We start from the raw sequence: 24,429 nt of genomic DNA on the forward strand, positions 1-24,429 counted from the left end.
CTTCACTTCGCAGCATACAAGCAACGTCAAGGTTCAATGATCGTAACCATTAAGAAGTCGTTGACGCAGAAACTGTTGAAAGGCCGTGTCTGTTTCGGACGGCGAGGAAATTGTCTTTTTAACGTCGGTTGTCATTTTTGCAAAAGTTTCGGGCAACACCCTTTGCAACAAACTTTGTTTTTTGAGCTAGTGTCTGTATGTTTTATTGATATAGGCCTACCTTTAAGAGCTAAAACATCTTTGTTGGTATTTCACGGGTTAGCATCAAGGGCTGAAACACCAGACCAGTAAGTTGCCATGTTTGACTTTAGAAATAAGGACTATCTATTTGTCGGTAAACATCACAACAGTATACCATTAGACCCACTAATTTTTACGCTTTAATTCCATACAAACCACATTCTTTGAACGCATTTGCCGTTTATCTAAAAAAGAAGCTGTTCTATTACATTATGGCCCTATTTCAAGTGTAATAAAATTAAAAGGATTTGAAAGGGTTATTTGTACTACAGTATCGCCTACTCAGCGACGTGGTTTCGTGTTTTCTAATACTCTCACTCGTACCTACGTTTATATGTGGATCAACTGGGCTGAATAGACGTGAGAATAACATTGCCAGACAACACCGTGTATGGCTGTCGTGTAACGCCGTAATAAAATAACAAAAACTACGTAAAATGGTCATAGAAAAAATACTGGCACATTATTGTTCGACGTGTGCGCTACGGACCTTTGGGCAACAGCGAAAAAAATAGGTTTTCTTTTAACAAATCATTAATAGCGGAACAGATATGGCACATTTGAGTATAGAAAACAGGTAACACGATCGAATAACGTAGGGTGTACACAAACTCGAACCAAAAGGCAAGTGAAAAAATATTTTCTGTACAAGTTTATAAAACATATTATTTATCCGATAAAGCAATCACATACTAAAAGCAATTATTTAACTTTACTGCAAGATAACCATGTATATATCTGCTTTTTACTGTAATAAACTATATGCATAACCATGTACAAAAGTATGAATACTGTAAGTGTATCTTATAGTGCAAGAATATAATTTTGCTTTTTCATCATAAACAAGTCCGCATGTGAACAAAAATACAAATATATAGGCAAAACATGCTGTAGACCATATTTCAAAAGGCTTGTAGGCTACCAAGCACAAGAAAGACACAAGATCATAATAAATGCATTGTCATGCAAAAAGACATGTCCCTGCACAAAACGCTTCACAATTTTTAGTGAGTATCAAAAACAAATTGTAAAAATTCCTGCACTAAACTAGTACTTGGAAATAGGTTTCTTCGCCTACATGGCGTATCAAAAATAACTCATACTGCGATTTTTCTACTTGAAAGTGCAATTATGCCGATTTTACAAACCGTTGCAAACCAAAAAACCCTTAAAGAGCGAAAATAGTGAGTATGGTGCAGAATTGGCTTAGCATTTTTTTTACACAAGTGCAATTTAGTAAAAGGCTTTTACGCCTGTACCAAAAACACCTATATTTTTAAAAATGTTGGTAGAGTACCATGTAAACAATGGGCAGCGCTAAAGAAATGCGTATCTTTGAAAACCTGTGTTTGGCAATAAAGAGTAAACTTGTACAAAGGGAGCTAAGAAATATTGCATAAAAATAACATAATACTGACGAGGCTTAAAAGGCAGCCGAAAAGAATCGATATTTAGGCCCAACATCACAAACTTGGCACTTCGTATGGTGTTTCGTCGTTCGACGTCAAAGGCTCGTCGTCAGGGGTAACCCCTTCGGGCGGTTCCGTCATGGGATCGTCGGTGAGCAGGAGCGCGTGTTCGGATGAGCGCTCTGTAGTTCCACTTTCAAAGTAAATTCGGTCGTATCCTAAAGTCACGCGGTCTCCGTTCGCCGTCTACATAAATTTAAAAATATGAAAGCAGTAGCTTTAAATTTTGTGATGAGTTTTAAAAAGTTCGGTGGCGCATGTTTTGATTTAATTTTGGATAGAACCTTTTGAAAACTCGGGTAAAACCGAAATGTAGTAATGTATGAAATTTAGGCCTAAAACTATACAACAGACTAATTTATCTACATGTAGTTAACTGATAAACGTCGTGTTTTTAGCAAACTAGGCCCAAATTATGGTATTTGTCTTGAAAAGTAAAAAGCGAATTTACTTAATGGAGGAAACGTATTCATACTGGGATCAGCCCTGAAGCGTCGATGCAGACCAGCGATCACGGCATACATATCAATAAATCGTAGTACGCCAGGCCTACAAGTGCAGCATACAAGGCAGGCAAACGGTGCTTGTGATTCGACTTTCGGCGGTTTCTCCACTGAGCCTGTGTAGTTGGTATAGAGCGCGAGTCCCGGAAAGACTCCAGTCGTGGGTTCGAATCCCACCGCAGGCTAGATTTTTCTAGTCTATGCCTTGCCATATGAGATTGCTTGGGAGACCAGCTGATTCGGTACAACGCCTTTATAGGCCTGGCGTACTACGATTTACTTAATAGAAGCATGCACGTAAGAACTGTAGTTGTGCCCAGCAAAATACTAGAACGATTTGTCTAGGATAGGTCAGATTTTGTCCAAATGATTCTTTTAAATCACAAAAAAGGGCTAAAGAAGCAAAAAAGAAACAACCCTTTAGTAAAAGCGACCTAAATAGGATGTCAAAACGACGGTATACGCAAATACCATTGCCACAAGGGTTACATCATACCTGGCATAAAGTACAGTCTGCTTTAATTTGGGGTATTGACCACAAAGTTTAGGATCATCGTCATACCTGGTCGTCGTCACTGGCTTCGATTTCAGTGACAACTTCGTCTTCATAACCGTTGTCGAGATGTAAAAGTCCATTTGAATCGCTTGTTGCATCCCCATTGTTCAGTTTAGTGGATTCGCCGCTTAGGCTTGTTACCTCGCTGGCATTCAACTCACTGTATCTCATGTTTTCGACTTCGTTCCGAGAGGGCGACATGAAGTGACGGAATCTATAAAGTAGCAAAAAGACGCATTTTATCTATGTGTACCAGTGTAACTTCGATAAAGAGCGCAAATTTTTCAAAATTGTAAAAAAAACGTTCATGTACATTGTATGTTGGATAACATAAAATGTGGATCAACTCCAAACGCTTAGACACCGTTAACCGTTCAGTATTCGCTTTTAAACAATAAAGTATCTTTGACTATACTTACCCCAAACCTTTGGTCTTCTTTCTGTAGACGAACCACAAGACCACTCCGACGATCAAAATGAACAGCACCGTTACTATGACGACGGGCGCAACTGGAGACGCTCCAGCAGCTTCGCCTGTCACGTGACAAGTCTTGCCGCTCGGACAGCCGCATTTGCCAGCAACGCAAGTTTCACCGTCTGTGCACGTCACTCCCACGCATGCGCAGTGGAGCATTTTCGCACGCCCTGATGACGTCACTTGCGGGCAGCGGCACGAGTAGGACTCACCGTCGTTCAGACACAACGTGGTCAGGTTCGAGTTGCAGCGAGTACATCTACCCGATTTTTTGCTAAGTTGCATAGCAATAGAGGTTTGTGGGACTCCGTCGGCTATAGCAATGGCGGGCGGATTCCCTAAACCGTAATCAACCCATTCTAGGCGTGAGAGTTGCGCGAATGGGGCAACCCGCTTCGGGCCGCTGTTAAAAAGAAACGGGACAGTTTGGTGGGATTTGCTCAGTCGTTGGGTGGCGCTCGAGGGTAGCGTGTGCGCCAGTTTGTGGATACGCAGTACACGGAAAGTCAGCGAAGTTGTGGCAAATATGTAGTCCCCGAAGAGAGCAATGGTTTTCGGCCAGATGTGGATATCAAACTGCCGAACAAGAACCTGACCAGTGCCGTCAAAGTCCGAACTCCAGATTGACCTGGATTTGCTATCGACCCAGTATATCCTGGAGGCAGGTTCATCCACAACTACACTATTGGGCCATTGCATGTTTTTAGATCGTATAGTGATGTGGTTGGCACCACGTTGCCCGTTCGTTGGGAGACGGAGAATTGAAGGTTTGATGACGTCAGTACCTCCGTCAGCGACGAACATGAATCCTGTGGTCAGAAATAATCAAGTCAGTTGCTTACACGTACTTAAAAAGTTAGCATACAAACTTTCTGCAATCTTATAAAAATATCGACTAAAGAACGTTAAAGGGTTATGGTATATTCAAAGAATCAGATTAAGTGAAAAACTTTCCTTTAAAAGCATGAGTATTTTACTTTACACAAAATAATGTCATTTTATTACTAGGACTAATCTTACCACATTATTACATTTGAAAAAGGTGGACAGCAAAGTTATAGCCGTAACCAACCTGTTTGTATGCTTAGCGCGACATCTAAGGGCCAGTTAATCATCGAGTTTTCACTGTTGTATATCGCAAAGTGTTCGAGCGGTCGTTTGGAAGTCTGACTTTTTTGTATGGGCATGATATGTACAGACCGCGTCCCAAGATCGCTCCAATATAGATTTGAACCAACCCAGTCGAAGTCAAGACCGCTGGGCCGATGTTTGGCTGGCAAGCGAAGAAGCTAAAAGAAAATGATTTAATAACGAAATGCAGTTAATAAAAGCATAAAGCTAATAAATAATAGCAGGCAGTGTACATGGCTATAGCAGAGTTGTAAGTCGGGCAGAGCTTTTCGGGCCCGGTTCAGGTTCGGGTCGCGTTCGGGCTTAGGTTTTTCTTGATTTGGGTCTGACTTTACACTCTGTGTCAGTATTTTTGACTAGCTAAGTAATCAGTTTCTGGACCAGGACTAATATCAAACAGCCCCCAAACGCCTTGTTCAAGACAAATTGTCAATTGTGTTTGTTGTCTTGTCTTTTTTGAGGCTTCAGTGTATATGCCTGTCATTTTTTTGTGCTTGTACTTTCGGGTTCTGGCCGGGTTCGAGCTCGAATTTCAGACCCGTTTACCACTCAGGGCTATACTAGTCAATACGGCCCATGTCTTGTCACCAGGTGCACTGATGAAACGCAATTTCGTTGTTTAAATGCAAACGATCAACACAAACCAGTGTAGGGTGTTTTCCATTCCACGAGTAAATACCGCGGTGTTTTGAGTCGATCCAATATATTGTGTCGTCCACAACAGACGGAGTCATCCTGCACACAAGACTTAAATGTTAGGTAGCATTTGATACAAATGTTAAACCTAATATTTCCTAATAAATTTGAGGAAATAATTTACCACAATTTGTACCCACTGTTTTATCTACGATAAGATGCCACGAGCAGCGGTGCCTACGATTCTGATGTTGACAAGAGGGTATAGCTTGTCGGTTTATAGAGCGCGCTATACACCATAGTTAAAGATCGAATTTGTTTCGACGTTGGTATGTGAGAAAGGCTAAGGTTTGCCTACGCCGGAGCAGCAGTCTTGCTCCTCGTAGCAAGTAACACCATTATTTATGCTTGACACAAATCTAGTTAATGGCAAGTAAATTTTACAAAAGTGTAAATTACGAGGCGGGATCAAATAAATTATCTCAAGGGTGTGAACTGTGAACCGATGAAAAATACAGTGCCCCGTGTCGAAAGGTTTCTGTAATTTTTCTTTTCTATTGCAAAAACAAAATTTTGATCATTTAAGTCTAGTAGCGTATCACCCTTTAGCACTGACCATCACCATGATATGTTTCGTGCTTAACAAAAACGAACATTTGAAGCTTTTTACTTGTGTTTGCCCAAACTTTATTTAAGACAACTTTGTAATTAAGACCTAAAATTTTTCAGCGACACTCTAAATTCTAGTTCCCAATGAACAGAGATTTATTACTAAGCACAATTTGTCTGACAATAGAAGAATGCTGAATGCAAAACTTACCTGGTAACTTCGATACCGGATGAGTTGAACTGAACGACAGACTGTCGAGTGACCTTTACCGCCTCCAGTGGTGCAAAAATATGGATTGATGTTGGAACACCAGATGTCGTAATGAGTCGCGCTGTTTGTTGTGGTGACCGCGACATTCGACAAAATGTATGGTACTATAATTATAACAAGTTTAATACGAAATAAAGCAATTATGTCCTACATATGCTTTATGCTCTATGCGTTAAATTTCAAACAGTATATATTTGCACTTACGTAATTGGTCCAGCCGTCGTCACATGAGCAGTGGAAAGAGCCAATCACGTTAGTGCATTTCTGCGAGCAGGGGTGAAGGGTTTTGCATTCATCAATATCGCGACAATGAAGGTCGCTATCGAGTTCAAATCCCTCCTTACATTTGCAAATGGATCTGTACCGCCCTCCGCTGGCCACACGAGGCAACATAGAGCATTCTCCTTTGATCTTGTGGGTACAGTTATGCTCTGCAGTGCATTCACCTGTAGAAAAAAATTAAATGAAAATTTTATATGTAAGGGCAGGGGTGTCCAACTCAAACAACTTTTAGAGGACCCAAAACAAAATTTTAAGTAAGTCGAGTGCCGCACTTTTGAAACATTTGTGACAGTGTAACATGACAACATAAAATTGCATGATTAAAAACAGATATGCAGTGTAGCAGAAGGAAAAAAACAACAACTGTGCTTTATTGCTTTGTGTGAAAACGATGGCATACAAAGACGCAACAAGTACAATGGCTGGTTCTAAAGATGGGCTATTTCGATCATCCAATTAAAACGTTGCATATACCACTAATAGAGAATGATTGTGTCATGTAAATTTAATGGTCTGATAGGGTATTGTGCCTAAGTAAAACACACAAATTCTAAAAGTGACTTAGCGGGCCGCACAAAAACTCATGGAGGGCCGCGTGTTTGACACCCCTGTATTAGTGCCATGACTTCAGTTTACGTAAGTAAGAATAGTTGCGTCATAATTATGTGACGTCATATTACCTTAAGTATTCTTATGAGAGAACCAAACAGTCGCAATGTCTTCATGAAGTAGCAAAATGTTTGTGAGAAGAATTGCTTACCAGTTAAACAGAACAGTTCGTCTCGTCCATCGGGGCAAGTCTGTACACCGTCACATAGCGTGGTGAGACTGGCACACGTCCCATCCCCACACATATATCCTTCTGTGATGTCTCGGGCGCCGTCAGTCTGTTTCACCACCATCGAGTTGGTCTGTTTGCGCCATAAAACGCAGGTTGAACCGTCTGATGAATGACCTGAATAAGAACAGACGGTGTAAATAAAATTCACAACTAGCATGCAGTGGGACAAGGTTTTTGCTGTGGGACTAGATAGTCAGGCATTATTGTGCGGCTTTTAACAAAAAAAGTGTTTGGGTGCAGTTGTTCCCCGGTTCCAGTATGCTCCCAACTATAAACTTTGATTAGTTTTTCAATGGCAGTATATGACTCTTAAACCATTCCCTCATTTGCCCATGACAAACACAATAGTATTTTGTCCCAATATAGTTCACCAAGTGGTAATACTGTAGTGTAGAAGTGTATGACACCTGTATTATATTTAGCTAATATAACGTATTGTTTCTTTGCGTCAAGGTGTCTATCTAACACTGAGGTAACATGTGGGGTAGTAGGGTGCCAAGTAGTTCTGTTTTACCTAAATCGGGTTGGGTTCCTTTGCAGTTTGGTTGGTTTTCATCCGACGAATCACCCAAGCAATCGTTATTTCCATCACATATTTTCGTCAGCGGCAAACATACGTTGAAGGTTGGGCATCTAAATACGAAAAACAGGTTGTCAAAGTTTTAACAAAAATATTTTTAGGTTTGCAAGGCAAGAAATGACAAAATCGAAAATTGCAGGGTTGGTGCAGTCGATGCAATACTCGAATACTTGATATCGATCTAGAATTGTTACAAAATGTTTAAGCCTGAGCAATCTGGAAAAAATGGTGAAATGTATAATCTGATAAAGATTGCCTAACGTTAAGCAACCGTTTTTAAAACTCAATTTGTGAACTAAATTCCACATTCGAAGCGAAAAAGAAAATATATTTTGCTTTAACTGTGCCCAAAGAAAAACATTGTTGATTTGAATAAAACAACAAAAGCATGTCGAATAATCTAGTGTTGTGTTAAATAGGTGTTATGTGATGATACAACGAGTACAAAACAGGCAATTTTAGTGTATGGCCACAATATAGTCCTGGAGACAGACGTTAAATTTAAAAGGTACATTTTGCAGATTTTTAGATATTGTACCGGAAAGGTCGATCGGCCAGACAAACGAATTGGTTGCAGACTGGACCTTCGTCACTTCCGTCCGGGCAGTCAAAATGTCCGTCACATTTCCATAGCAACGGTATACATGTGTTGTCCTCACACCTAAACATGTGCGACGGACACTGGAATATGGAAGCTGCAAGAAATGAAGTTCATCAAATCAATGTTCTTCATTTTCAAAATGCTCCGGGGTAGTACTTAATGTTTTTAAGTGTTTCAACATAATGCAGTTAGTAACAATAAATCAAACATGTGTATATTTTAATCTAAAGTAGCTGAATGTTTTTTTCTGTGGAAAAAGCATCCTCAAAATCTGGTTCAAATAGAACCTTAAAAATTAGCATTACTAGGGTACACAATTTGCGTTGTATGAAAATCAAGTTTCAATATAGCGATTATTGCATCACCAAAAAAACTTGTTCTCTTTCCAAATGGAACACTGGTGAAACAAAGGTTCGATTGATGCCGTTAGAAGCCTTAACTTCGAACTTACTGTACAATTTCTGTCTCATTTTTTAATCATGAGATTCTATTCAAATAAGACACAGATGATGCTGTTAAAGCAAACAATATATATCTCTTAAAAACAAATGATTAAGGACAAATGATTTAAACTTTTTTATGAACTTAGGTTAGTTTTTATTCATCGTTTGTTCAACTTACAAACTTTGCATTCTGTTTCGTCCGATCCATCCATGCAGTTTATTATTCCATCACATCTGTTTTCCAGGGGAATGCAAAGGTGGTGATCTTTGCATCTAAGACAAAAAAACATTACAATATTCTTGCAAATGCATGACCAAAAATATTGATAAATTCTTACGCAAATTCTGCAGCACTGCATCTTGTTGCTGTGCAGTTGGCTTCATCACTTTTATCATCACAATCGGGCGTTCCGTCACAGCGAAATTCAGACAAGATGCACTTGGACTTGTCGGTGCAGAGAAAATGGTTGTCCTGACATTCTTTTTGTGCTGTTAAAAACGAAAAAAATCTTCAACACATTGGCAACTTTGAAACAACAGCGGGAATAAAGTCTAAGGTAGGCTCTCAAAAAACGAAAAAAATCTTTAATACATTGGCAACTTGAAACAACACCGGGAATAAAGTCTAAGGTGGGCTCTCAAACAACAACAAAACAAAAAACAGTTGAAACCAGTCACTTACGACAGTCTGTTTCATCGCTGTTGTCTCCACAATCGTTATCAAAGTCGCATCGCCACTTCTTTGACACACACTGACCGTTATTGCATAGAAATTCGGTGCAGGCTGGGGTCGCTAAAAATGACATTTTTAAGCATTTCTCCAACATATTAACTAATAATTCGCGGATTTAGTTTGTAATTTAAATATTATTGTAAAACTCTGCTAAGATAATTTCAAGCAAGGATGCTTTTTACCTGTTTTTTTATGAAACATTCTAAATATTTATCTAATCACAAGCAAGAATATTTCTTTTTTACATTCTATTGTCTGCGGGAGATTCCTTAAGTAACAAAAGTGTTTCAACTACTCTGCTATAATAATTTAAAGAAAAAATTAACTTCTATGGGTAGATTACAAAATCACAGCAAAATTGAGAGAAATTGAGATACAGGAATAAATTGCAAGTAGGGTCTTGGGATTTTTATAACTTACAACAAATATCGGGGCCTTCGTCACTTCCATCGTTACAATCCATTTCCCCGTCACACTTCCATGCTTTCAGTATACACGAGTTGTGATTGACACAAGCAAACTCATCCTCCTATTGGAAACAAAGTTGTACTTTTTAAACCAAGAAGAGGAAATTGTTTCAGGTTGCAGTGTTTCGAAAAATGTTTCAAATAAACAAACAAACACAAGTCGATGCAGTGCTTCACAAAACGTTTCGTCGGTAAAAAAGGTAAATGGTTTAAAATAGACGGTTTAATGTAGTTAATATACACAAGAAAATAATCAGAAAAAGGGGAAATTTTTAGAATGTTTTCTGTCAATTTCAAAAAAACCCTCAGCGACACTGATTCAAACTTTTTATTGGTATACTAGAACTTATTCAGTGGCAATAAGAGCAGTTAATGTAAGGTCTTTGGTCTGATTTTTACGTGTTTTAAACTTTGCAGTGTTTCCAGAAAACATTTTTTGCAAATAATCCACAAATCCAGAATTATACCTTGCAGGTTTTCGGAGGACATTTCTTTTCATCATCACCGTTCACACATTCCTCAGCACCGTCGCATACCCAGCTATTTGGAATACAATCAGGAGACAAATCACCTTCCTGGTCCGAGTCACATGTGTAATGGTCGGCTGGACACGTCACTGGTCCTGTAAAACGTAAAGAAAGTTGGAATTGAAAAGGTACATGCTATGCTGTTCCATATATACATGTTTTGTATTCTTAACTATAGATACATCAGAAATTTCGGCACATGTGATCCATAAAAACAAATCAAATCAACTATATAGAGCTTTTCTGGCAATTGCATGTATATACCGACGTTTCGACGTCCTATACAGGTCGCCTTCGTCAGGGTAAATAACGCTGAATGCATGTAGTATACAGTGCACGATGAACAAAGAAAAAGGATAAAACGCAAGCAGGACACGGAAACGCCGGTACAAAAGTGCAGTTGCCAGGAGAGTTCTTGGTTGATATTATGCCTAGCAGCAACAGCTTACATAAGTAAAGAAATGGCGGAATAGTGTAAACCAAAAATATAATTTTGATACGATACCATTACGTCTTCCAATCAGTTAGATTTAAAGTACAATATTTAAGTGTCTGAAACCTTGCTTGATCGCCTTAGCAAGACAATCCTTTTAAAATTGCGTTTTGGTATTACATATTTGAAATATGACGGTACTTATTATTAGTATGACAGTGATTTCACTGTTGTCTACACCAGTTTACGCAACATACGATAAGTTGCCTGCTTTACCAATGCTTTTATAGGGAGACAATGTAATCAACAGGGAACTGCTAAGTCTCGTACTGTACGCTATGTTTCAATATTTAAATTTTTGTCAAAGATCGCTTATTAATTATCTTACAAGAAGTCCTCATCGTTCATACTGATTATGTTGTGACTCATGATAATATGTGTATTTAAGCTATATTTTACAGTTTTGATATATCAAAAAGTTCAAAAAGCAATGCTAAACGTAAAAAAAATTATTTACATGTTAAAGACAAGCAAAAATGTATGGTTCAGTACACAAAATCAATTCACCGTTGTTTTTGCTTGTCCAGTCAGATTATTTACAAAATTAGTTCCTACTATACATGAGCATCGAGGCAGCATGCTTTACATTACGTACACAAACTTAGTAAGCACTGATGACATTTTCCGCTTTAAAATATTTTGCCTACCGCAGTTTTCTTCATCCTCGTGGTTCGCGCACTGCACAGACCCGTCACATACAAACAGATCAGGAATACAGATCGGAGGGGAGGAATGTGAGCATTTAAACTGGTTCCGCAAGCAAACGTGCTTATCTGAAGAAATTACAACCCTTTTTAACACAACACCTAGATGGTAAGTTCCAATGTACATGCTGAAGGTACACAGTACACAAATACCGTTCTAAATACCAATATATTGTGTATCATTGACAGTACCCAACGTTATGGTTGGGAGAAATAAGACCGAACACTTAAATAAGGACCAAACGTAACTGAAACATGCATCGAGACCAAACGTACCAAACATTAGATTGTACCTGTAGGGCTTACAGAGTTTAAGTAGCGACTAGAAGTAAAAAAACATTTAAGTAGAACTGAATATTTCACGTATTTAGCTGCAAAAGAAACAAAATCCTAGCATAGCTGTAGTTCAGGTATTTAGTAGAATGTTTTCAATAAATTTCCTGTAAAGACGCAGCTTAAAAGGTACCTAATTTTAGAAAAAGTACGTAATGCCAGACCACAGAAAGTCTTTTCAGATACAAACAGAACAGCTACGATTTCATGTAAGTTAAACTCACCACAATTGATTTCATCTGAGCCATCTTTGCATTCGCGAATTCCATCACACAGCCCCGTCGGATTAATACAATCATGCATCGCTTCAGTTGAGTTGTGGCACTGAAACTGTCCGGGTGTACAGAAGAATTCAGCTGCACGAAAATGACTGAATTGGTGCCTTATGGATACTGTGTGTAGTAACGTATATATATGTATATTCACGGGTCACCGGAGACCCAGCGATGGAAACAAGTCGCATATAATAACAGAATGTAAATTTTAATAGGGCTTAGGTCATCCACCGTTTTGAAAAATTACGTTTTGTTTTACAAACAGTCCACTTACTGCAATTCAGACTTGGAAGTTCATCCGAGTTGTCTGCGCAATCGTTGACACCGTCACACTTCCACCAGAAGGGAATACATTTGTCCGTAGCGCACATAAACTACAAAGCATAATTACAAGTCCAACGTTACAACGGCATACGGGGTGTCGTTGACAAAGCTGGGCATATTTGGATTGGAACAGTAAGCCAAGCCCGTTATAGTGGCTGTCCCCAACTAAAGCAGTTTCCAAGCGACATGGAATAAGCTATAGAAAAAGAAGACTCCGGTGGGATTCGAACCCACGTCAGGCGCCTACATGGGCTGGAGTACTCCTGCTTATTTTGTAACAGTCAGTAAAGCAAAACATAATCACAAATAACAACCATTGTTTACAAAAACTAAGCGATCAAATTATAGAAATGGATAAGAAAGGTTGTAAAAATGTTATTTTTTAACTTTTCCCAGCCACACTGAACTTTGCTTTTCACAAATATGCCCGAACAGCTTGTATTTTGATACCCTATTTCGAACCTCCAACTACACCTAGAAGGTACAAGTAATCCTTGTTTTGGAACCCTGCCTTAACCAAAACAGAATCTTATGTGGAGTACAAACATTTTTCTTACCTCGCTGAATGAACAATTGCTGATACAGGAATACTTGTCGGCTCCCAGGTAAAAGTTGTTTGGACATTCGCATCGATGTCCACCTCTTGGTGCAATCAGACACAAATCATGACATCCGCTGTCTCCACCACATGGTTTAATACGATGGGAAACATCTTAGAAATAGGAATTAAAATGTTATCGCATTTGTTTATAAGTTTGTTCCAAACGTCACATAAATATGCACAAACCCAATTTGAAGACTTTTTTCAACTTTTGCACGTAAAAGTTTTTCAATGTTACGTCATATGTACATAATGACGTCAATAATAAAACGGTAACATTTTTTTCGCAAAACCGGTAACATTTTTTCGGATCTTCGCACCGCATATATTTGATATCGTCACGTCACTACGTTTTATGACATCGCACTTTGTGACGTCATTGCTTACCCCAGGCAGGTTGACGTAGAGGGTGTATCACTTTAAGGTCAGTTATCTTGTAGGGAATGTTGGTGAGGACAATAGGTGGTTTGGAGAGGGAGGTGCGATTAAATTTGTCAGTTGACACCACTGTGGCGTTATGAGGATCGTACCAGTAAACCAGGTCTTCGAACACGGCGATGGCGCCGAACATGGAAGCAAATTGAGATGACACAGCTGATTCCACCACTGTAAGATGATAGTTTTATAGGTTTAAACGGTTTAGGCTACTTCTTTTGAAAAATTTTGCACTCCCATGTATAAATGCAGAAAAAATGCAGAAAGTAGAAAAAAAATGTCATGAGCGTTTTTGTCAAAAAATGACACGACTTTTAGGGCTTTCAAATTGGTTAAGAATATTTAACCGGGGTTTTCAAAATAACTGCGTATCACAAAATGGTTTATTCAATAGGCGTCTAAAACACAAGCTATTATAGAATGTAGCTGGCTACGTGAATATCACCAAATTGTATCTATTTTGTCACGATTTTTAAACATGAATTATATAATGACCATAATTTGTTAGTTTACCGCAATAAAATGTGGGGACATACTCTTTTGAAAAGTACATGCTACTTTTAAAAAGTTTCCTCTCAATCCAAAAACACTTAATTAGAACTTTAAGGTTTAAATAGTGGACCTTTTGAATTTGACACTGTTTGTCGCTTTAATTAAGAGGTCGTTTGGTAAAAAAAAACTAGTACCTATTTTGGGATGAGCACCATCTAAATTGCAAAAAGCGATAAAGCCTTTCTTTGTGTCTGACCAGAAGAGTTTCGCCGATGGATAATCAATAGTTAATGATCCAGGGTATGCGAATGCTCCTGCAAAACAATGAACGCGATCTGTTAATTTTACAAAAAAAACATCGCTTAAACCTGTTCTAAAATTTAATTTTATTCAATTGGAACCTTGGATCCGAAACCGTAGCCAATCAGATATCAGGAAAAAATACACATGTGTTTTGTACAGACGAATCCGGTTAATCGCATACCAATTGGGCAAGTTTTTAAGCAATTAACCGGATTATATGCTAATAAAGTAAACAAAAACTTACTGAAAATGGTTTTATCGATGACAATTGATCTGTTGCTGCCGTCCATACCAGCTCTCCCAATATACGGTTTCTCACCGACATCGCTCCAATACATATATCTGAAATATAAGATACCGTTAGTACGTTTACGGCAAAGTCTAAAGCTGGTTTTTGACAAGCAAAAAATATATGTTTAGTGCCGGTACCAAAAAGGCCCTATGCTTGCTTTAAGTACCAGAAAATGGCCCCACAAACAATATTATCTATTCAGCCGGGGCTACCGTAAATAAAAACATCTGAAAAACAATCCGATTTATCTAACATTAAATAACCTAGTGTCAAACAGTTTTTTTTTGCAAAAAGTTGTTGAATCTTCACGTTAGTATTTACTATACTTCCAAACGTTGTCGACTAAAACAAGGACAATCTTTGAAAGAAGAGCGCTATGACGGGCCTGATCATAACTGTATTTTTTAGGACACTACCCTTTAGAACAGGGGTGTTAAACTCGTGGGGTTCGGGGGCCACATTGCAGTTTGTAAATTATGCCGAGGGCCGCATGTCATTATGGGTCCCCTTCCCTGAAGGGGACACATATTGTTTTTGTCTATATTTTTTTTTCTTTTTTCTTTTTTCTTTTTTCCTTTTTTCTTTTTTCTTTTTTTTTTCTTCATATTTACACACATTATAGATATTGGTCTAAAGATGGTCCATGTGAATTTTGACCCCATTTGATCCCTCAGTTCACCCACAGCCCCCCAAAACGTGAATTTTTTAACGCAGATTTGTTCCCACGTTTTGGTCAAGAAAGAATGGTTCAAACTTTTTCATATTTACACACATTATAGATATTGGTCTAAAGATGGTCCATGTGAATTTTGACCCCGTTTGATCCCTCAGTTCACCCACAGCCCCCCAAAACGTGAATTTTTTAACGCAGATTTGTTCCCACGTTTTGGTCAAGAAAGAATGGTTCAAACTTTTTCAAATTTACACTTATTATAGATATTGGTCAAAAGATGGTCCATGTGAATTTTGACCCCGTTTGACCCCTTGGTTCACCCACAGCCCCCCAAAACGTGAAATTTTTAAAACGGCTATACTTGCTAAAGCAGATGTTTCTGGAGTTACATACGTTTTGATTGGTTCATTGCAGCGTATTTTAAACTATTTTGTAACTTGAAGTTGTATATATCCATTTTCACCCCTTTACCCCCAAATATTTGTTTGTTTGTTCACATGTTATTGAGGCCAGAAATACAAGACTTAATCTGCTGAAATTTTTAACAGCTGTGGATCGGGTGCTCCTTGTTGGCTGGTAAAAATTTCAGTGCAATCGGCTCAGTAATAGTAAATATATGGTTTTACATGCTGTCTTCTGTCATATTTGTGCTCGCTCAGTGCACAGCTGACGCAATGGGAGTGATTAACGATAGTGGCACATGGAAAAAAATGCCTCTGCTTCACGCATGAACGCAGTCGTTACGTGACCATTTTCTCAGTCAGATAAAAGTCTCAACTCTCAAGGGAGTAATTCACTTGTTTACGATTAAGGCGGGTGAATGTAGCGGAAGTGCTCAGCTTGACGTCCGGACCGACGTTTTATGAGGCAGTCGTGTCGGTGATTAGAAATCAGCTGTTTTTGCGCAGCTATGCTATGTCGTTTTATTAAGTTGTCAAGCACATTTTAAGTTTTGGATCATTGTGTTTAAAAACTGACCTTGAACGACAATATCAAGGTCAAAGCATGAGAATAAATTAAAAGTATTTTTCCTGTTCCTATTTACTGTTTTTTTGTAATTATATGACAATAATGATGCAAAAACAATACGGACAAAACTTTTTGGGTTAAGGCTAAAGTTGGTTAAGCTTGTCCTTAAGAATCTAAAAATAACCAGGATGTTTGTTTACCATAAATCCGCACAAACGCGCGTGTGGGGACCCATTCGTTTTTGCTTGCAAAAACAATCATATGTGTAGATCAAATGATGTGTATAGTAAATTGGTAAATATCTAACAGTGATTGTGCCCTATTTCTACTGTTACCAAATCGCATATGCATATGCGTGGGGACCCATTAGATTATGCTTGCAGAAACAATTAGGTTATAAAGTGCCAGGAAAAAGATAGGGACCCAATGAAATGTAGGTGCCAAATATATATCCATTATGAATATAGTAAATGGAATATGTGATACATCATTAAATATGATGTAGTATATATAACCCGGCAATATATAGGAAAACCACTATTCTAGTTTTTAATATAGTTTTATACTCTTAAACAACCTTTTCGCTACGACAGCCGCATTACAGATCCTTATTTCAACAACAGTCGCCAATTACCTGCTGGGTTTTGTTATAAAATTACAGATGTAAATAAATAGGTTTTTATCGTATGTATTAGTGATGCACCGAAGTTTCGGTTGGCCGAAACATTTCGGCCGAATCCGCTGTTTTCCGATGTTTCGGTTTCGGCCCGAACTTTTTTGAAAATTCGGCCGAAACCGAACTTTTTTATTGCATGGAATTGAGGCCTTAAATTTTATTTACGCTCATACGAAACATAATAAATTAACTATTTGTTGTATCTATAAAACACTAGCCACGTTGTCTGCAAAATATTATATGTTTAGCAAAGCTTACGCATTGTAAAAGTGATTTTAGTTTGTCAAAATTGAGTTCACTCGCATCAACAACACAAGGTTCTGTTGAAAACATCCAAAGAAACGGGGATTTTAGGTTCGGCCTGATTCGGCCGAAATTATTCGGCCTCATGGCCGAATATTCGGTTTCGGCCCGAACTTTTTTAGGCGGGTTCGGTGCATCACTAGTATGTATACCATCTATTGACGTCCTAAAAGTCAAGATAATTTTCCAACCTGATGTACAGATAGAGCTGCACAGTGTGAAGATCAGTTTTAATTGTTTATTACGTCATAATTTGTATTATGACGCTTTTGGTACCTGTTTTTTCGCATTATTTGCACACAATAGGCATACAAAAAGTTTGACGCATATGACTGCTAACTTAACGCTTTGAGAAACGGTTTAATTACTATTGTTTCATGGGCCGCGAATTTGACACCCCTGGTTTAGAACTTTATGATGAAAGATTTGAATTACCCGTTTTCTGGGTCAAGTGCAATCGCTTTGGGAAGATCCAAGCCTTTTGAAATCAGAGTTTTCTGAAAAAGTCCGTTGGACTTGGCCACCTCAATCTTTGCAGTTCCTGAAAAAAAGTCAGATGTTAGTAGATACATATTGCGTAAAAATCAATTTTAAATGTTTGCCTATTGAAGACGGTATTGCAAGACACAGGCTACAAAAATCTAGCCTGCGATGGGATTCAAACCAACGTTTGTGAAATTAAATTTTTTTGTTGCGTTTAAGGCAAAAATAAACTTAGGGTTATTACAGACCAGTATTACAGACCTATTAGTTATTCGGGATTTCCAATTAAAAAGAGAGTATCGTAAATCCGAGTTGTTTTAATACCAAAGAAACTATTTTGTTTAAATGCAAATCGGGACAAAAGAAAGAAAATAAGAATTAACAAAACTTACCCATATCGGTCCAGTATATGTTATCCGCATACCAATCAAATGCAATTCCTTGTACATTTCTTATGGTGACATTTACAACAGTGTCGCTATGTGACATAATGTCATTGGCCAGCGTCAGATAAGGTTGGTTTAAATCTGCCCGCTTAATGACGCTGTGACCTCGTACAACATCTGACCAGTAGAGGCGCTGTTTGAAAAAGTCCACATCAAAGGCAACGGGGTCAAATAGATGCAAATTCCGGCTGGAATTGTGGGTTGTTTCTAGATCAACTCGGCCTATAAACTTCCTAAAAAAACAAGAATAAAGGATTTTGTTTAATTTCTCGCGTATAATTGTGAAAACAAGACTAAATTAAGAAAAAAAATCATTTTTTTAGATTAAAGCTTAGTCTATATTTTATGTAATCGTTTTTAAAGAAATAAAAAAACTTAAGTTTAGGGGTTCGGTGACAAAATGCATGCGTGCATAGAATACCGCAGAAAATCCGTTACGTGGTATTTTTTACCAAAAGCGATTCAAACCATTCTATTTACCATAGAAAAGTTTTAACCAAAGATCACTTAGTTCCATTTTTTGCCTTCGAAAAGTTGATGTTTCGTTTTACTTAAAAAGTTGTTACACACTGATTTAGTGCCCAATAGCGTTTACGTACCCATTTGAAAACATGATCTCTCCAAGTCCTGATCGCCTGCCAGCTTTGCAATGGGTTGAGTCGTGAGGATCTTTGAAGTAGCCTTTCGCACAGGAGCAAATGAACGCCCCAGCGATGTTTGTACAAACCTTAACAACAGACACACGATATAGTTATAAAAACATAGCCAGACTATATTTTAGTTATTAGGGTGGTTATTTTCGGTGCAGTCGTTTTTAACTAAGAGCTCCTGTAACGGTTGTCACGTATTAGTTAAGATGAACATAAATTTATTACTGGGATCAGCCGTGAAGCGTCCATGCAAACCAGCGACCGCGACACACTCATATAAGTTATAAATTATATTACTCCAGGTCTATTGAAGGCGTGATACCGAAGCAACCAATTACCAAGCAATGTTTTAATTGCCTTATAAAAAGAATCAATAAATAATAAGCATAATTGTAGAAGACACATAGTGAGCTTTACCTGTGAACATGGAGGGTTGGATGCCGGGTCCGTGCACTCATCTAAATCAGTACAATGCGACTCGTCATCAGAAAGTTTGTATCCTTTTCTGCACGCACACTCATATCTACATGCAAAAAAAGATAGTAGAAAACTGAATTGTGTTTTTTTTGCTTCACAGCACCAAAGTGTTATACAGTAAAAATTCGACTAAACCGGATTAATCAGGATCATCGCCTAATTCGAAGTACAAATGATTTGCAATGTGGTAAGGCTTTAACTAATCAACATCGGTTAATCCGGATCTTCGCCTAATACGGACAAGTTTTTTGTTCCAAACGGGTCCGCATTAACCGAGGTTTACTGCACTATTAAAATATATTTCCGAATAAGTTCAATATACAAGACGGCTAAGACTACAAAAACACGTGTTGTTAAGCTAGCAGAACGTTTGCATACCTGTAGACCTTTTCAATACAGATTTGCTCACACACACTTTGGTCTTTACAGTCATCCTTGTTACAACCTCGTTCATCGATGCCGTTCGGACAATCAGGTTTGTCATTGCAGGTCACGTTAAGAGGAAGGCACAGGCCAGCTGAAAATAGGTATAGTTGTCATACACAAACGCACATATGTAACAAGTTTATAGAGCTCTTCCGGCAAATGTATTTTTATTCCGACGTTTCGACGTCCTATACAGGCGAGGTGGCCTTCATCAGGGTTAATAAAAATGAATGCGCGTAGTACAGTGCACGATTTAAACGTCGAAATAAAAATACAATGGCCAGAGCTCTATAAACGTGATATTATACCTGACAGTAATAGCTTATATATATATGTGCACATATGTTAGTCTAGCCAGCTACAGTCTTGGAGTATTAGGTTACTGTCGATACTGGTCATCTTATGGCAGATTACATAAAAACTATAAATAGTTTTTTTTAAAGGTTCTTTCAAATGTAAAGGGAGCAAAAATACAAAGAATTTGTTTTCGAAGAACCTTGGCATTGAATTTGACTTTTTCGGTCGCATGTCGTGGACGAACAGTTGCGCTCATCGGATCCATCAGCGCAATCGCGGTCACCATCACAATGCCATTTGAACGGGACGCATTTACCGTCGGTGCATTTGAACTCTGTAGCATTGCATGGGGGGTATTCTAATGACAATCAAAAAGGCATTATTAAGCCGCTTTAACCAAAATTTACATGCCTCAGCGAATTTTTGCAGTTTTCATGTCTTGAAAAACGTTTAAACAGCACTAAAAGAAATTACCCACAAATTTAAGACTACGTCAAGTTACAATAATATCCACGCAAGCTACGGAAAAATATTAAAACTTCATCACCACAAAGCATAATTTATTCCGTGTGGTGCGAAAAAACTAAATTTGAATTTAATTTGAAACATAAAAGTTATTAATACAGAAGAACCCGGTTAATCGCATAACAAATTGTTCAAGCTTATTTATACACGATTTTCTTAACAGATGATAGGTGACCAATTAACGATCCCTTGTGCATTTAAACGGGTAGTGAGATTAACCGGTATGCAACTAACCGGATTCGTATGTAAATACAAAAAAAATGGCTGACATCTTGCGTGATCACAAAAGTTACACAAAACGTTTTTATTTTACCGCAATTCATTTCGTCGCTTCCGTCATCACAGTCATCATCTCTATCGCATTTCCATTCCATGTTGATGCATTTTCCTGACGTCTCGCAACGGAACAATCCCCCCAAACAAGTTCCAGCGTCATCTTAAAAAGAAAAACCATTCATTTCTGGTTGTGCCATATATAAGTAAAATTTTCAAATCTGATACATCAGTGTTCATCAAAGTGGGCAATTTCAATCAACCCATTAAGTTTTTATCTTTACCAACGTTTAAACGCGTGCAAAGTTTAACTATCTTGAGGAATATGTATCTTCAAACTACCAGTGTAGGTAATATAGATTAACATCGACAACATTCGATATGGTTTTCAAACTTGATAAACTTATGATTTTAAATCAGACCTAACCATCGCTTTGTTTTTGGACGCAAACATATTTTTGGTACATATTTTTTTGTACACCAGTCCCTTTTTTCTTAAACATTCTGTTTGCGAAGGGGTTTGAAAACCATTGTGTTAAAAATTGGTTCATTTTGTTCAATAATCACCCAATTACCCCATATTACATATCCCTCATTATTTTCGTTAAGAGAGTTTAAACCAGGGGTTCCCAACCTTTTTACGATCTCGTACCACTTGAACGCTCTCCACTGCCACGCGTACCACCCTAGAGCACTAATGTGCTCTATGGTACCATTTCTTGCAGAACAACTAATTTGTTCGAATCATATTTCATTCAACGCTACAAAATAGTAGATGATATCTATCAAGAGCAATCATTTGACATAATTAACGCCAACCGTACCACAGCGTTGTACGGCTTTTCATAGCAACTATGCTGTTTGTTGACAATTGACATGACCTGTATTTTGAAGATCGTAATGATACGAAACAACAGAAATAGTTACGTAATTATGACAATAGGCCTGGGGAATGTTTTTTGTGAACAAAACCAGATAAACAAAATATAAGGTTGTTAATCCAGGTTTATGTGAACAAAACGGAAGCTACTCGCGTACCACCGGAAAAACCTTCGCGTACCACTAGTGGTATACGCGTACCACAGGTTGGGAATCCCTGGTTTAAACCTATTGAGACCATACCGCAAGATCTTTCATCTGATCCGTCCACACAATCATTCTGACCATCACAACTCCATCTTAGAGGAATGCAATGATCGTTCGCTGCACATGACATGAATCCAACCCTACACCGTCCGTCTGCAACCATTGAAGACAGACTTACTGGTAAATTTAGAGCATACGTATAAATCGTCAAAAGTACAAAACAAAAGTATTATTTTACTGAAATTCGGCGAGGCAGGAGCGCCAATTTTTGAATTCTAGATAAGCCATTTACTTAGAAAATCACAAAAAAACATGGCACAATTGCAGTCACAACAGTAAAAGTGGTTCCATAAAGTTCTAAAACCAAAATATAGAGTAGCCTAAGTACAAGTATAACATAGTTTATTGGTTTTAAGTGGATGCCAAGAAATTATTTTCAGTATCTGGCCGCCTACAATCGTCCAAAAAGAGCTACGGTCAGTTAGCGGCCGATGCTGTGCTAAGGAAATTCAATTTCAGTGCATAGTAGGGTAAAACACTGAATAGTAGTAGGATAGTTGTATGTAGCTTTACTAATTTACATTGCTGAACAAAAATATATTTCCAACTAAGATCCAAGCATGGTTTTACCGCAATCGGCTTCGTCGCTCCCATCTGCACAGTCAATGTCGTAATCACATTTGTACGATGATAGAATGCATATTCCATCACTCAAACATTGGAAGCTGTTGTCAGGACAAGTGGCGTCTAAAATAATTTAAATTATAAATTGTTGAATTTTCGAATTAAGAGGCTCTTTGAGATGTGAACAATGTCAAATGTCATAAATGTTTGCCGATTTGTCAGTTACTAAGGTATTAGCTTTAAGAAGGTTTTCTGTTACTTTCTTCTGATAAGTATGCGTACAGTTTATTTCTTGGCGTTGGTTCAAGAAATTGGTCAAAATTGCACATAAACCAGCAAATGGTAACAACTTAAAATATCATGGTGTGCGTGGACTTACTGCATCGCTCATCCGATCCGTCGCCGCAGTCATCTTCTCCGTCGCACTTCCATGACGTGGGAATGCAATGACCGTTGCCACAAGCATACATTCCAGCCAAACATGTTGCTGAACACAAAAATGGTAAATTGAAACAAAAAATTACCATTTATAATATTAATATGAGCTACATTATCGCTTTTTGGGCGGTAAAAACAAATATGTTTGATATAGTTTGTTGTATTTGCCAACTGCGTAACATGTAGGGATGGGCCGAGCCGTGCCAGAACCTGAATACACTGTACCGAGCATTAGGGATGGGCCGAGCCGAGCCAGAACCCGAGTACTCGGTACCGAGCATCGCTGTTTTTCATGCTCGGTGCTCGGCCGAGCAGTTGCACAAACTGACCCGAGCGTTGAATTTGCATATCCATACCCTGCTAACATACGTGACTTGTTCTCTAAAGGGTATCCAAGAAAAAAAACGAATGATTTTTCAAATGTATTAGATGGTGGAAAAACGCGTTCTTTATAGGCATGTACAGCTCAATAAAACACCGCCGGTGACGTAAGAGACCTTGTATAGCTAAAACGTAGAAAGGGTGGTTTTCGTAACGTCATAATGCACCGAGCGTGCTCGGCCGGGCACCGAGCATTAAAGTGAGATGCTCGGTGCTCGACCAAACAGAACATTTGCAGTTTTGGCACATCCCTACCGAGCATTGCAGGTTTTGATGCTCGGTGCGCGGCGGAGCAGTTGCACAAACTAAACCAAACATTAAATTGGCATATTCATGCCCTGCTAACATACGAAACTAGTGTATGAAAGGGTATGTCCAAGATCAAAACTGACTGTTTTTAAATGAGTCAAATGGCGAAAAAAATACGTACTTCTTGGTCCTGAACAGTTTAAAGGGACCTTCGGAAGCTACAAAACTAGCGTGAAATTGGGAATATTTGTGACATTACAATGCACAGAGCATTGAAACGTGAGATGCTCGGTGTTAGACAAAACAGAACATTTGCAGTTTTAGCCCATCTCTATCAATCAATTCGCCATTTTTTTAAATGTTTGTAATTTTGTCTTAAATTAAACTTATAATCTGAAGTACAGACCGATCAGGTTAATTACATAAGCATGTTGCCAAATGTTTATGCAATTGACCAGGTATGCGATTAACTGGACGATTTCCTTAACAAATAACAACGGTTGGGATTTACGTTCCGTATGCAATTAAACAGATGTTGCATTTAACCGGACTTTTCTGCACAGATAAAGTGGTACAGTTTTCATTTGTGTCTAAAAACGGTATGTTGGTCACGCCACTCACTTTTCGGACTTGGGCAATCCACATCCTTGCTCTCATCCGATCCGTCGCCACAGTCATCAATTTCATTGCAGACAAGTTTATTGAGAATACATCGACCGTTTCCACACATCCAGTAGTTATCTCTGTAAACGACACAAACCTGAAGTTTTTGGTGGTACATCAAAAAGTACAAAAAGCTATTAAACAAAATACATAAAAGCAAAACACGCGCCTACA

At 38.3% G+C, this 24,429-nt stretch overlaps 1 protein-coding gene across 2 annotated transcripts in view; it reads right to left on the bottom strand.

Annotated features, from left to right (window-relative positions):
* Positions 1–612: 612 nt before the first annotated feature.
* LOC145205196 (low-density lipoprotein receptor-related protein 1-like) overlaps positions 613–24,429 on the bottom strand; it is a 75,428-nt gene continuing 51,611 nt past the window's right edge. For both annotated transcript variants that reach the window (XM_080077857.1, XM_080077856.1), the window contains exons 54-86: positions 24,214–24,335; positions 22,904–23,011; positions 22,531–22,647; positions 21,937–22,053; positions 20,855–20,977; positions 20,216–20,374; positions 19,672–19,810; positions 19,234–19,339; positions 18,766–18,893; positions 18,113–18,399; positions 17,673–17,778; positions 14,569–14,666; positions 14,216–14,335; positions 13,482–13,700; positions 13,051–13,205; positions 12,444–12,543; positions 12,119–12,250; positions 11,505–11,630; positions 10,305–10,459; positions 9,791–9,899; positions 9,320–9,430; positions 8,976–9,126; positions 8,816–8,910; positions 8,132–8,288; positions 7,528–7,646; positions 6,933–7,127; positions 6,095–6,336; positions 5,831–5,994; positions 5,019–5,109; positions 4,316–4,532; positions 3,188–4,052; positions 2,775–2,982; positions 613–1,895 (exon numbers count right to left, since the gene is read on the bottom strand). In XM_080077857.1, the coding sequence (XP_079933983.1) occupies positions 1,704–1,895; positions 2,775–2,982; positions 3,188–4,052; positions 4,316–4,532; positions 5,019–5,109; positions 5,831–5,994; positions 6,095–6,336; positions 6,933–7,127; positions 7,528–7,646; positions 8,132–8,288; positions 8,816–8,910; positions 8,976–9,126; positions 9,320–9,430; positions 9,791–9,899; positions 10,305–10,459; positions 11,505–11,630; positions 12,119–12,250; positions 12,444–12,543; positions 13,051–13,205; positions 13,482–13,700; positions 14,216–14,335; positions 14,569–14,666; positions 17,673–17,778; positions 18,113–18,399; positions 18,766–18,893; positions 19,234–19,339; positions 19,672–19,810; positions 20,216–20,374; positions 20,855–20,977; positions 21,937–22,053; positions 22,531–22,647; positions 22,904–23,011; positions 24,214–24,335 (5,533 nt within the window). In that variant the 3' untranslated portion in view covers positions 613–1,703. The remainder of the gene's footprint in view (positions 1,896–2,774; positions 2,983–3,187; positions 4,053–4,315; positions 4,533–5,018; positions 5,110–5,830; positions 5,995–6,094; positions 6,337–6,932; positions 7,128–7,527; positions 7,647–8,131; positions 8,289–8,815; positions 8,911–8,975; positions 9,127–9,319; positions 9,431–9,790; positions 9,900–10,304; positions 10,460–11,504; positions 11,631–12,118; positions 12,251–12,443; positions 12,544–13,050; positions 13,206–13,481; positions 13,701–14,215; positions 14,336–14,568; positions 14,667–17,672; positions 17,779–18,112; positions 18,400–18,765; positions 18,894–19,233; positions 19,340–19,671; positions 19,811–20,215; positions 20,375–20,854; positions 20,978–21,936; positions 22,054–22,530; positions 22,648–22,903; positions 23,012–24,213; positions 24,336–24,429) is intronic.

Source organism: Phallusia mammillata, chromosome 8 (genome assembly GCF_965637545.1).
Source record: "Phallusia mammillata chromosome 8, kaPhaMamm4.hap1.1, whole genome shotgun sequence".
Lineage (NCBI taxonomy): Eukaryota > Metazoa > Chordata > Ascidiacea > Phlebobranchia > Ascidiidae > Phallusia > Phallusia mammillata.